This window comes from Chiloscyllium plagiosum, unplaced genomic scaffold (assembly GCF_037043375.1).
Source record: "Chiloscyllium plagiosum isolate Xiang-an unplaced genomic scaffold, Cpla_swu_hap1 HiC_scaffold_12, whole genome shotgun sequence".
Lineage (NCBI taxonomy): Eukaryota > Metazoa > Chordata > Chondrichthyes > Orectolobiformes > Hemiscylliidae > Chiloscyllium > Chiloscyllium plagiosum.
Genome location: NW_028270150.1, coordinates 30264837 through 30277323, shown reverse-complemented (window position 1 = coordinate 30277323; position 12487 = coordinate 30264837). Strand labels below are relative to the sequence as shown.

The 12487-nt window shown below is 39.8% G+C and overlaps 1 protein-coding gene across 1 annotated transcript in view; it reads left to right on the top strand.

The window, feature by feature from the left end:
- LOC122548070 (interferon alpha/beta receptor 2-like) overlaps window positions 1-12487 on the top strand; it is a 40619-nt gene that overhangs the window by 7867 nt on the left and 20265 nt on the right. The window contains exons 4-7 of the mRNA XM_043686636.2: window positions 1480-1609; window positions 4247-4470; window positions 5044-5222; window positions 8564-8735. Coding sequence (XP_043542571.1) covers window positions 1480-1609; window positions 4247-4470; window positions 5044-5222; window positions 8564-8735 — 705 coding nt within the window. The remainder of the gene's footprint in view (window positions 1-1479; window positions 1610-4246; window positions 4471-5043; window positions 5223-8563; window positions 8736-12487) is intronic.

The window sequence follows — 12487 nt, the reverse complement described above, 5'->3', positions numbered from 1 at the left end:
CTGGAAGTTTGCAACACATCTCCTACTATCTAATCTCCAAGATGAATCTGGTGGATAGGTTGGTGTGTGTATTTCTAGCCTACCATATTCTGCAGTCTGCTGATTGTTGAGTAATGTTTGTAGGAAAAAGGACTGCAGATGCTGGAGAGTCAGTTGAAATGTGTGGCACTGGAAAAAGTACTGCGGAGCAGGACAGTCATACCTCTTTCCTATCACTATCCCATCTACTTTCCACGCCCCTCACCCACCCCCATCCCCTCTATTTATATCTCAGCCCACTTCCTTCTCCACATTCCTGATGGGCTTATGCCCTTTGATTCGCATGCTGCTCTGAGGCTACCTGATCCGCTGTGCTTTTACCTGCGCCTCACTTTTCAACTCTGCATAATGCATTTGCTAATCTGCTTGAATTTCGCCCATTGATGCAGAAACTATTAAAATTAGTGATGTGGGTTATTAAGGTTTTTTTGTTTCGTAATTTTAAAAGGCAAAACAGTTCACTCCTGGGGAATAACATTGAAATGCAATGAAGTATTGCTAATTTCAATAGAACTTCAGTTTAAAAATAAGTGGATCCCAAAATTAGGGACCACTAATGTCAGATGGTCATTATAAATCCAATAGGCAGCTCAGGAGCAACCTTTCTGTCCATGAGAATAGAGCGAATGTGGAACTCCTTCCCATAAGGTAATGCAGCATAGATGCATTCTTTTAGATGGGATAGAAGCATGTATTGGTAGAGAAGGATGAAGCTTGAGAGCATCTTCTGGGGGGCTGAATTGCTTTATTCTGTGCATAAATATCTGTATGCTTTGCAATTAGTCAGATATACAGCACGGAAACAGACCCTATGGTCCAACTTGTCCACGCCGACCAGATATCCCAACCTAATTTTAGTCTTACTTGCCAGCACCCTCCAAACCCTTCCTTTCTTCCTATTCATATACCGATCCAGATGCCTTTTAAAATGTTGCAATTATACTAGCCACTACCACTTCCTCTGGCAGCTCATTCCATACACATACCACTGTCTCTGTGAAAAGGTTGCCCCTTGGGTCTCTTTTATATCTTTCCCCTCTCACCCTAAACCTATGCCGTCTAGGTCTGGACTCCCCGACCCCAGGGAAAAGACTTTGTCTATTTATCCTATCCATGCCCCTCATGATTTTGTAAACCTCTAAGGTCACCCCTCAGCCTCGGACGCTCCAGAGCAAACAGCCCCAGCCTATTCAACCTCCCCCTACAGCTCACATCTTCCAACCCTGGCAATGTCCTTGTAAATCTCTTCTGAACCCTTGAAATAGATTATTCATTCCATCAATTTTAACTAATTAAAAGACACATGGATTCTCAGCATTTATTATCTGATCACAGTTGCTAGTAAAAGTGTAAGGGAATTTGAGATTTTTATGCATAACTGATTTTACTTCTGATTTTTCAAATGTAATTTGATGCTTATACATTGTTTAAATATTTCAGTTATTGCTGTACTGCTTCCACCTCACAATCTATCATATACATCAGAAAACTTTCATCCTGTCTTAATGTGGGAATCAGGGACGGACATGCCATTCCCTACACGCTATACAGTGGAATACATTGCTGTAAGGTTTGTATACAATGGTCTCTGTTTTCACAAGGCTATTATTTTCATCATTATTTCAGTTTATTCTGTGCAAGTCGAATTGTGTATTTGGATGGAGACTAGAATGGAGCAGCCTCCAAAATGACGAATGGAAAATGCATTCAAGACAAGGAAATAAAACTTCTTTAAATATTTTCATTAATGCCTCAATGATCAATGTAAAGGAACAAAGCAGTCCCTTCCCACTCTTCCCTTTCAGATTTGACATCCTCAGCATCCTCCACTTGCAGACTACCTCTACATTTCCAACCTTGTACCCTCTCTCCTCAGAGCATTTTTCTGTCTACCAAATCCACTTTGCTGTAATTCCATGTTTAAGATTTGCCAGTCAGTCTTTGTTTTTCACAACATTGATATCCCCCTAATTATGCAAATAACATTTCATGATAAACAGAATGCTAAGCATACTATGTAGCTTTGACAACTTAGCTCAAGACTAAGAAACCTAATTAATGTTTCAAGTTGTTAATTCTCTTTTGTCCAAGTCTTTGGTCACCCTCTTAATATTTTCATATGTAGTTTGCTGTCTTTTTTTTTTTGCCTGACTAGGAGGCAAGATATCATGGGGCAGTCTGAGTTGGAGTGACTGTTGTCAAATCAGAGGCTACATCTTCAATAAGAGATGAAATCCCCCGTTAGAATGACAAACGTTTAGAAGTATTTGTGTGATCACTGACCTCTGCTGGTTTTCAAGAAATTCATGGATTTGTCTTTGTTGCTTCTGTTATTTGATGTGCAGATTGTCACTTATGTTTGACCACAGTTCATCTGTTCATTCATGTTTACTTTGTTATTCTGAATGTTAGAGTATTGAGATAATGTTAACTGTTTGACTTAGTGGCCCTTCTTTAGTAAAATATCTTTTTGTTTGAAACTCTGGAAGCTTGTAGTTTTATTTTCTTAGGATTTCAAATTTTATTCACAACCAAAGCTACTGGTCCCCAGCTGGATCAGAATAAAATATGGGGGTCTCATGTGGGCTCAAGGCAAAGTTTGGGATCTCTGCTAGGATCGTAAAAGAATACATAAAAATCCGTAATCGCAGGAGCACAGGTAACTTGGAGGGTTGTGAAATTGGAAGGAAAGGCAATTGAGGAATTTGAGAAGTAAGAGTTTGCACAAACATTTCATGACCAGGATTTTGATGTCGGGGGGAAAAACAAGGGTGAGAGAGCAATGGAACATGCTGCGAATTAAATGATAGTTTGCAGGGTGTCCAATGTGTGACACAACCAGGAGTGCATTGAAATAATTGGTTCTAGAAGTAAATGCCTGGTTGAGGGTTTTAATGGCAAATGAGCTGATATATAGCAACAAAATCCAGCAATGTTACGGTGGAGAACAGGTGTAGTCTTAGTCTGGTACAAACAGGACATTGGAAACTCAACTGAAGATGAATTTGTAACCAAGCTCTCTTTCCCTCTCTCTTGATGGATGGAGAATGAACAGTGTAATAATGGTGCTGTTATTGTAATAAATCTAAATCACACTATTTAAAAGAAATACTTTTTTTAAAAAACCATCAGAAATAGGGGCTAATGGTAGTTTTTTTTTGTTTTGGAAGTTTACAAGTTGGATTTATTAAATTTCCCTATGACACTAACTTGATGGGGATAGTCAGTACTGAAGAGGACTGCAACAAATCATAGGGAAACAGTAGTAAAGTTCCAAAAGGACAGTCTGCAAATGAATTCCAACTCTGATAAATGCAAAGTTGGAAGAAGAGAACTTGCTGATTCCTTTTGAAGTGGATACAGAAAGTAATTGAGCATGTAGGACAAATATACCACTTGCTAAATGATGTGCCACAGTTAGTGAGAACTTAACAAAAAAGCAAGTTAAGCTCCAGTCTTGCCTTGACAGATTTGAATAGAATGGAGATTACATTAAACATTTATTGAACCTTAGTTAAAACTCTTAAACGTAGTCTGGCCACCGTATTATTAGAACAAGGTGCTGGAGAGAGTAAGTGATAGGTTTGTGAGGATAATGCCAGAAGTGCACAGGTATACATATAAGGAAAGGTTTGACAGGCTGGGGTTCTTTCTTGAAGAAAGAATGCTGAGTGTTTGGCTGAAAAACATTTATTCACAACTACGAAAGGATTCATTAGAGTGGATGTTGAATGAATGTTTCCTCTTATGAAAACAGCATTTCTCAATGGAAGGTACTTACCAAAAATGCAACAGGGAAATTTAAAAGAAACCTCTTTGCTTAAAGAGTAGTAAAAATGTTGAATTTGATGCCGCAAGAAGTAGTTGAAATGAACAGCTCAGATTTATTTAAGGGGCAGCAAGATAATCACATGAGGTACAAAGAATACGGGGTTACAGTGATAGATTCAGATAAGGAAAGATGGTCTAGAGCTCAAGTGAAGCATAATCACCAGCATGGATTGGATGGGTCAAATGGCTATTGCCCCATACCCTTAATATTTTTGAGTTCTAGTATAAATTGGCTTATTTAATCATGTTTCACCAAAATAGACAATAGCATGATTTTACTTGTGTAATTATTTGAGACATAATAAGAAAGAACATCTGCAAAGTGTTGTTTTGATATGACGCTCTTATTCAAAATATTTGTTTAAATTTTAAATAGCAAAATTGGTGCAGAAAACGAATCACCGACAATGAACCAAACAGACGATCCAAGTGATTTGTGGCTTGCTGCAGAAAACTGTTCGTTGATCTTGAGCCGAACATGTGATCTAACCAATCTCTTCACTGATGTATACGATTCTTATTTTACCCGAGTTAAAGCAGTCACAGAAATGGAAGAATCTGATTGGTCTTATTCAATGGAATTCCAACCCTTTCGAGACAGTAAGCTTACCATCTATCTTTGCTCTTGGATTGGTACAATATTTCTTGAAGCAATACTTGCATGAATTATGGTTTCCTCAATTTTTTTTGTCACTCCTATGTGCAATTATTTTAAAGTGTAACAACTTCTGTTTTGTCTTACACAAATTCTGATTTCTGACTCATTTATAATTTTGTGGCTTGTACTCTTTCTAGACTTGTAGAATCTATAGTGGGGGAATATTATTCAGATGTACATATCAATGTGCAAGTTAATTTGTGTAAATTAAATTTTACTACTTTTGTTGTTCCCATTTCTTGTTTCTCATAGTGAAGGTGAACGTAACCCCTAAAACTAAGCCAAATTCTAACTTGTTTGATTTAGATTTTAGCTTATTTAAAATAAAAATTGTAGTCAACTTTTGAGACCAATGATTTCGGGTCTATTCATTTCAACAGAACAAAATGCTGCTTTTTTTTTTAACCTAATAAATTCAAAGTTGCTTCCTGTTTCCAGTATTTAGTTTCTTTTAATAGTCTAATGTTTATCAATATTTTTACCTCATTTAATTCCGTTTTTTCTTTCTTCTACAGCAAAAATAAGGCCAGTTAATATTCAAATCTTTGAAAACCCTCTTGGAGTCCTCAAAATTAATTTTGATTCTCCTGCAACTCCTGCCTGTATTTATAACTTGGGATTAATATCTGTCCTAGATCTCCATGCAACATTGCAGTATCACATTTCAGTGCTTAAAAATGGAAAGTTGGAAAAGGTATGGTTTGAAAAGATTGAATAACGTATTTTAGACCAAGACAATTTGAGAGAAATTACGTCCAATACTATGTTGGGTAACTGGATAATAGATTTTTTTCACTTCTCTGTTCCAGTTATAAGCGCTACCTTGATCACCTGGGGAAACCTTTCCATGCAATCATGGAAATCATAGAAAACTTAATGTCACTGTAAAGAGTCCATTTTGAACTGTCATCAATTGACCCTTTTTAAGTAATTTGATCTTCTGTGCTACTGGCTTTCCTGTAAGATGGCTTCAAGTTAAATTTTAAAAATTCACAATATCTAAATTTATAGATTTATATGATTGTGCTATTTAAACATGTCATCCTTCATTTCTGTTCTTGGTCAAAAGTTTGCTTACTCACCACTGTACACTAGGTTTAGAATTCATTTGAGGTGTTCGATTCCAGGTTGTAACTACAACCTGTCCTTTTTAACAAGTGGAATTGCTGAAATACCACTGCAGGTGAAGTGGCAGTAAGTAGTTCCTTGGTGAATAAACCTGTCCCTTCTTGGGATTGAAACATCTTTCCTCCCTGTGCCACTGACACTCCCTGCCACCCAGCCCAGACTGCTACTGCTTTGCTGAAGTAGAGCTATCTAAACAGACATGCTTGAAGTTGACTTGTAAGGTCCTTCACTATCATGTTGAAGGTATTGAACCAGGCTAGGTTAATTGACAAAGTTAGTTTAAAATGTCAGTTTTGTACAATTTGTTTTTGTATTGTCCGAGGTGATGAACAGTAAGTACTGTAAGGATAAGTTGTGGTACTGTTGGTGAGTGGGGAATCGGCATTCAATAGTATTGCTATTAGATGAGCCAGTCAACCACAGTCTGACTAGAGGAGAACTATTTTGGTTGTCTTGTCTTTTTTTTTCCTCCCTCCAGCGATGGCTGTACACTAGTTAGAAGTGCTATCCCTTAATGGTGAGGTTGTGAGGCATGTGCCAGAGGGCACCAAATCTTGAATTGCTTTGGTGAGTACTGCAGTAGTCCTCCAGTGCAGTTCAGGATGCAGAACTATCACTTGAATATCTGTATGGTCTACTAATGCGGCTCCAGTCAATGGCATACAGTACCATAATTGCATGAGTAAGGTTCATTAACTTTGGATTTCTTATTTTCAGTACCACGGATGATGTTTTCACTGCCATATTGAGTAGATTAGAAAGCCTTAATCTACAGAGATGTGCTGTACTTGACTGGGTAGTCTTGATGCCTTGAGCTTTTGCCCGAAACGATTTTCCTGCTCCTCGGATGCTGCCCGACCTGCTGTGCTTTTCTAGCACCACTCTGATCTAAAGTCCTGATGCCTTGTCTGTGTTGTGCTTCCAGACACTCAACTATATAATTAGGCTGGTGCATGTGTGTTTTGGAGTACAATCTCATCTGATATTAAATTAAGTCTGCCCTTTCAAGAGATGTAAGGTATTCATCCTTCTATTTAAGGAAGAGGACATTGAGAAAGAATCAAATTTTTATTTAATACTAAGTGAAGAATGAATGGTCTTGATGCTGTGTAAAATGTGAAAATTGTAGCTCCACTCTTTGAACAAAACACCAGGTTTGCAAATGGCCTGCTTTTGTAAGTGTGCAAAAATGTAGAGGTTGGGTTTGTGGCAAGATTTCAAGGACATCTATAATCCCCTGCACCATTGCATTTTGCAGTCTCTCCATGTAAACAATACTCTGCCTTTTTGTTCTTTTTGTCAAAAAGGCAATTGCATTCACCCACCTTTTGACTCCACCTGCCAAATCTAACCACTTGCACCCTTTGCAGACTCTTTGTAGCCTCCATGCAACTTGCGTTCTGACCTGTTTTTGTATCGTTAGCAAGTTTTGGCTACAATGCACTCAGTCCCTTCATTCATGTCATTAATAGTAGATTGGAAATGTTTGAGGTCTCAACACTGAATTGTAATTTGCCATCCTGAAAAATCTTTCCTATTAGTCAGATCTCTGTCCATGTTAAAAGCCTTACTCCCAACCAATTGTTATGCCATTAACTTTATCTTGTATAGTAATTCTTTTATGACCCTCTTTTATTGAATGTTGTTTGGAAATTCAAACATTGTTGTAGCATTGTGTGCCTTAGAGTCATAGAGATGTACAGCACGGAAGCAGACCCTTTGGTCCAATTCGTCCATGCTAACCAGTTATCCTAATCTAGTCCCATTTGTGAGCACTTGGTCCATATCCCTCTAAGCCCTCCCTATTCATATAACCATCAGATGCCTTTTAAATTGTAATTGTACCAACCTCTCCCACTTTCTTTGGCAGTGTTCCATACACCTACCACTCTACATCAAAAAGCTGCCCCTTAGATCCCTTTTATATCTTCCCCTCTCACCCTAAACCTATGCCCTCTAGTTCTGGACTCCCTCACCCCTGGGAAAAGACTTTGTCTATTTATCTTATCCATTCCCCTCATGATTTTATAAACCCCTCTAAGGTCATCCCTCAGCCTCTGCTCCAGGTAAAACAGCCCCAGTCTATTCAACCTCTCCCTGTAGCTCCGATCCTCCACCTCTGGTAATATCCTTGAATCTCTTCTGAACCCTTTCAAGTTTCATGACCTCCTTCTGATAGGAGGGAGACCAGAATTGCATGCAGTATTTCAAAAGTGGCCTAGTCAATGTCCTGTACAGCTGCAACATGTCCTCCCAACTTATACTCAAATGAGTACCTTGATGAAGGGCTTTTGCCCGAAATGTCGATTTTTCCTGCTCCTCAGATGAAGCCTGAACTACTCTGCTTTTCCAGCACCACCCTAATCCAGAATCTGGTTTCTAGCATCTATAGTAATTGTTTTTACACAATACAGGATTCTGACCCAACAACACTGAAGGATTGGCAATATATTTCTATTGGTATGTGGCCTGGAGGGGAGCCCACAGGTGGTGGTGTTACCATGCATCTGCTGCCAGATACCTTCTAGATGCAAGTGGTTTTGATACCTCCTTCGACCTCCTTAGTTCGTCACATACGGTGCACCTTTCTGGTAGTGGCTTTCTTTGTAAAGGAATGGTAAATGAGGTGAATCAACGAGCTGGTGTTGGGTCCATAAGTGAGTTGGGTTTTCAAAATAAGTTTTCTACCTCCTGTCAGCTTAAGCTTGAATGGAGATGAGAGAATTTCTAAAACTACAATGAACCAGTGCTGCTGATAGTTTAATTCTGTACAGGCATCACTGCACGCTTAAAAACTGGTGTTGAAACATTTGAATGCAATATTTTGTTAACTTATAAACTTAAATCTTCTGTGATTAAGTCATCCTGTTGATTTGATTGTAACTCTGATTTTGTTTCTTTTAACAGAATAGAGAAGTGTTTGGTAGTACAAGGGACACTAGTGTTAAAGAACAGATTGACAATTTACAACCTAACACACAATACTGTGTCTCAATAAAAATGTTTTCTTCTGAAGAAGATCACTCTGACCCCGTGGAAACAAAATGTGTACTCTCTCAACACGTGAAGAAAAGCCAAGGTGAGGATGATTGCACCAGCCCTCTTGCTTTGTTAAATTGAAGACGTTTTCCATTTTTTGCTGTGTTTTTGTGATTTCATGCAATTTGAGTGCTACTTTAGATTAAAGTTGAAGTAAGGTGACTGAAATTTAGGAGTAATTTTAGTCTTGCATTCCTGACTAGAAACTGAAATTTAATGGAATGCCAGTTTCATTCCCAGTCTAATATTGCTCTCAATTAACTTCAATTAATAAGTATAAATCAGCATTAGGAGATAATTTGTAATAACTATGAATATAATCAGTCTTGTCTCTTGCGTTTGTAAGGCAGTTTTCACATTTCCAAGACATCCCAAAGCAGACACTGCAGAAATTCAGTAGAGTTGCTTAGAGAACCTTCCAAACCCATTACCACCGCCTCTAGGGAAACAAATACATGGTGAAAACCATCACCTGCAGGTTCCCCTCCAAGTTGTTCGCCATCCTGACTTGGAAATATATTCTGAGAAAGTGATTGCAAATGCTGGAGATCAGTCAAGTGTATGGTGCGTCCAAGGAGCAGGTCAGTCGACATTTCGGGCAAGAGCTGATTCCTGAAGAAGGGCTGTTGCCCAAAACATTGATTTTTTCTGCTCCTTGGATGCTGCCTGACCTGTGCTTTTCTAGCACCATGCTCTCAACTTATAAATATATTGCCAGTTATAGAGATGTACAGCACGGAAACAGACCCTTTGGTCCAACTTGTCCATGCCCACCAGATATCACAACCTAACCTCGTCCCACTTGCCAGCACCCAGCCCATGTCCCTCCAAACCCTTCCTATTCATCTACCTATCCAAATGCCTTTTAAGTTGCAATTGTACGAGCCTCCTCCATTTCCTCTAGTAGCTCCATTCCATACACGTACCACTCTCTGCGTGAAAACGTTGCCCCTTAGGTCTCTTTTATATCTTTCCCTTCTCACCCTAAACCTATGCCATCTAATTCTGGACTCTCCCGCCCCAGGGAAAAGACCTTGTTTACTTACCCTATCCATGCCCTTCATGACTTTATAAACCTCTAAGGTCACCCCTCACTCCAGGGAAAACAGCCCCAGCCTATTTAACCTCTGAAATTCTCCAGCCCTGGCAACATCCTTGTAAATCTTCTCTGAACCTTTTCAAGTTTCACAACATCCTTCTGATAGAGACCAGAATTGCATACAATATTCCAAAAGTGCCCTAACCAATATCCTGTACAGCCACAATATGACCTCCCAACTCCTATACTCTGACCAATAAAGGAAAGCATCTGGGGTGGCACAGTGGCTCAATGGTTAGCTCTGCAGCCTCACAGCACCAGCATCCCAGGTTCGATTCCAGCCTTGGGTGACTGCCTGTGTGGAGTTGGTACATTCTCCCCGTGTCTGCGTGGGTTTCCTTTGGGTACTCCAGTTTCCTCCCACAATCCAAAGATGTGCAGGTCAGGTGAATTGGCCCGAAACGTCGATTCTCCTGTTCCCTGGATGCTGCCTGACCTCTGCGCTTTTCCAGCAACACATTTTCAGCTCATGCCAAATTGTCCATAGTGTTAGGTGCATCAGTCAGAGGGAAATGGGTCTAGGTGGGTTACTCTTCGGAGGGTCAGTGTGGACTGGTTGGGTCAAAGGGCCTGTTTCTACACTTTAGGGAACCTAATCTAATACTGAACGCCGCCTTCACTATCCTATCTACCTGCGACTCCACTTTCAAGGAGCTATGAACCTGCACTCCAAGGTCTCTTGTTCAGCAACACTCCCTCTGGCCTTTAAGTGTATAAGTCCTGCTCTGATTTGCTTTCCTAAAATGCGCCATCTCACATTTATCTAAATTAAACTCCATCTGGGATGATGCAGCCCATTGACCCATCTGATCAAGGTCCCGCTATACTGAGGTAATCACCTTCGTTGTTCACTACACCTCCAATTTTAGTGTCATCTGCAAACTTACTCAATATACCTGCTATGTTCACATCCAAATTATTCATAAATGATAAAGTAGTGGACGCAGCACTGGTCCTTGTGGCACTCCACTGGTCACAGGCCTCCAGTCTGAAAATCAAACCATCCATCACCACCCTCTGTTTTTTACCTTCAAGCCAGTTCTGTATCCAAATGACTATTTCTCCTTGTATTCAATGAGATCTAACCTTGCTAACCAGTCTTCCGTGGAGAACCTTGTTGAAAGCCTTACTGAAGTCCGTATAGATCACATCGGCCGCTCTGCCCTCATCAATCCACGATGTGACTACTTCAAAAAAAACTCAAGTTCGTGAGGCAAGATTTCCCATGTGCAAAGCAATGTTGACTATTCTTAATCAGCCCTTGCCTTTCCAAATACGTGCAAGTCCTGTCCCTCGGGATTCCTTCCAACAACCTGCCCACCACTGATGTCAAGATCACAGGTCTATAGTTCCCTGGCTTTTCCTTACCACCTTTCTTAAATAGTGGCACCATGTTAGCCAACCTCCAGTCTTCCACCACTTCACCTGTGACTATCAATGATACAAATATCTCAGCAAGGGGCCCAGCAATCACTTCTCTAGCTTCCCACTGAGTTCTCGGGTACACCTGATCAGGTCCTGGGGATTTATCCACCTTTGTTTAAAGACATCCAGAACTTCCTCCTCTGTAATATGGGCATTTTCAAGATGTCATTCTATATATTGTATATCTTCTGTGTTCTCAACAGTAAACACTGATGCAAAATATACATTTAAAAACTTCCCCCATCTCCTGTGACTCCACACAAAGGCCACCTTGCTGATCTTTGAAGGGCCTATTCTCTTCCTAGTTACCATTTTGTCCTTAAATGTATTTGTAAAAACCCTCTGGATTCTCTTTAACCCCATTTGCCAAAGCTATCTCGCATCTGCTTTTTGCCCTCCTGGTTTCCCTCTTAAGTATACTCGTCCTGCATTTATACTCTTCTAAGGATTCACTCAATCTATCTTGTCTATACCTGACATATGCTTCGTTTTGTTTTCTTAACCAAACTCTCAATTTCTCTAGTCATCCAGCATTTCCTCCATGCACCAGCCTTTTCTTTCACCCTAACAGGAACATACTGTCTCTGGATTCTAGTGAACTCATTTCTGAAGGCTTCCCATTTTTCAGCTGTCCCTTTACTTGCAAACATCTGCACCCGATTAGCTTTTGAAAGTTCTTGTCTAATACCATCAAAGTTAGCCCTCCTCCAATTTAGAACTTCAACTTTTAAATCTGATCTGTCCTTCTCCATCACTATTTTAAAACAAATAGAATTATGGTTGCTGGCCCCAAAGTGCATCCCTGCTGACACCTCAGTCACCTGCTCTGCTTATTTCTCAAAATAAGGTCAAGTTTTGCATCATCTTTAGTAGGTACATCCACATACTGGCTCAAATTTTTCTTGTACACACTTAACAAATTCTTTTCCATCTAAACCTTAACACTATGGCAGTCTCAGTCTATGTTTGAATAGTTTAAATTCCCCTACCATAAACACCCTATTATTCATTACAGATCACTGAAATCTCCTTACAAATTTGTTTCTCAATTTCCTGCTGACTAGGGAGTCTATAAATACAATTCCAGTAAGGTGACCATTCCTTTTTATTTCTCAGTTCCACCAAATACTCCCAGACATACAGAAGTTATCCCCCCCCCCCCCCCCCCCAGTACAGCTATAATGCTACCTCTTATCAAAAACTCCACTCCCCCTCCTCCCTTGCCTCCCTCTCTATCCTTCCTATAGCATTTGAATCCTGGAACATTA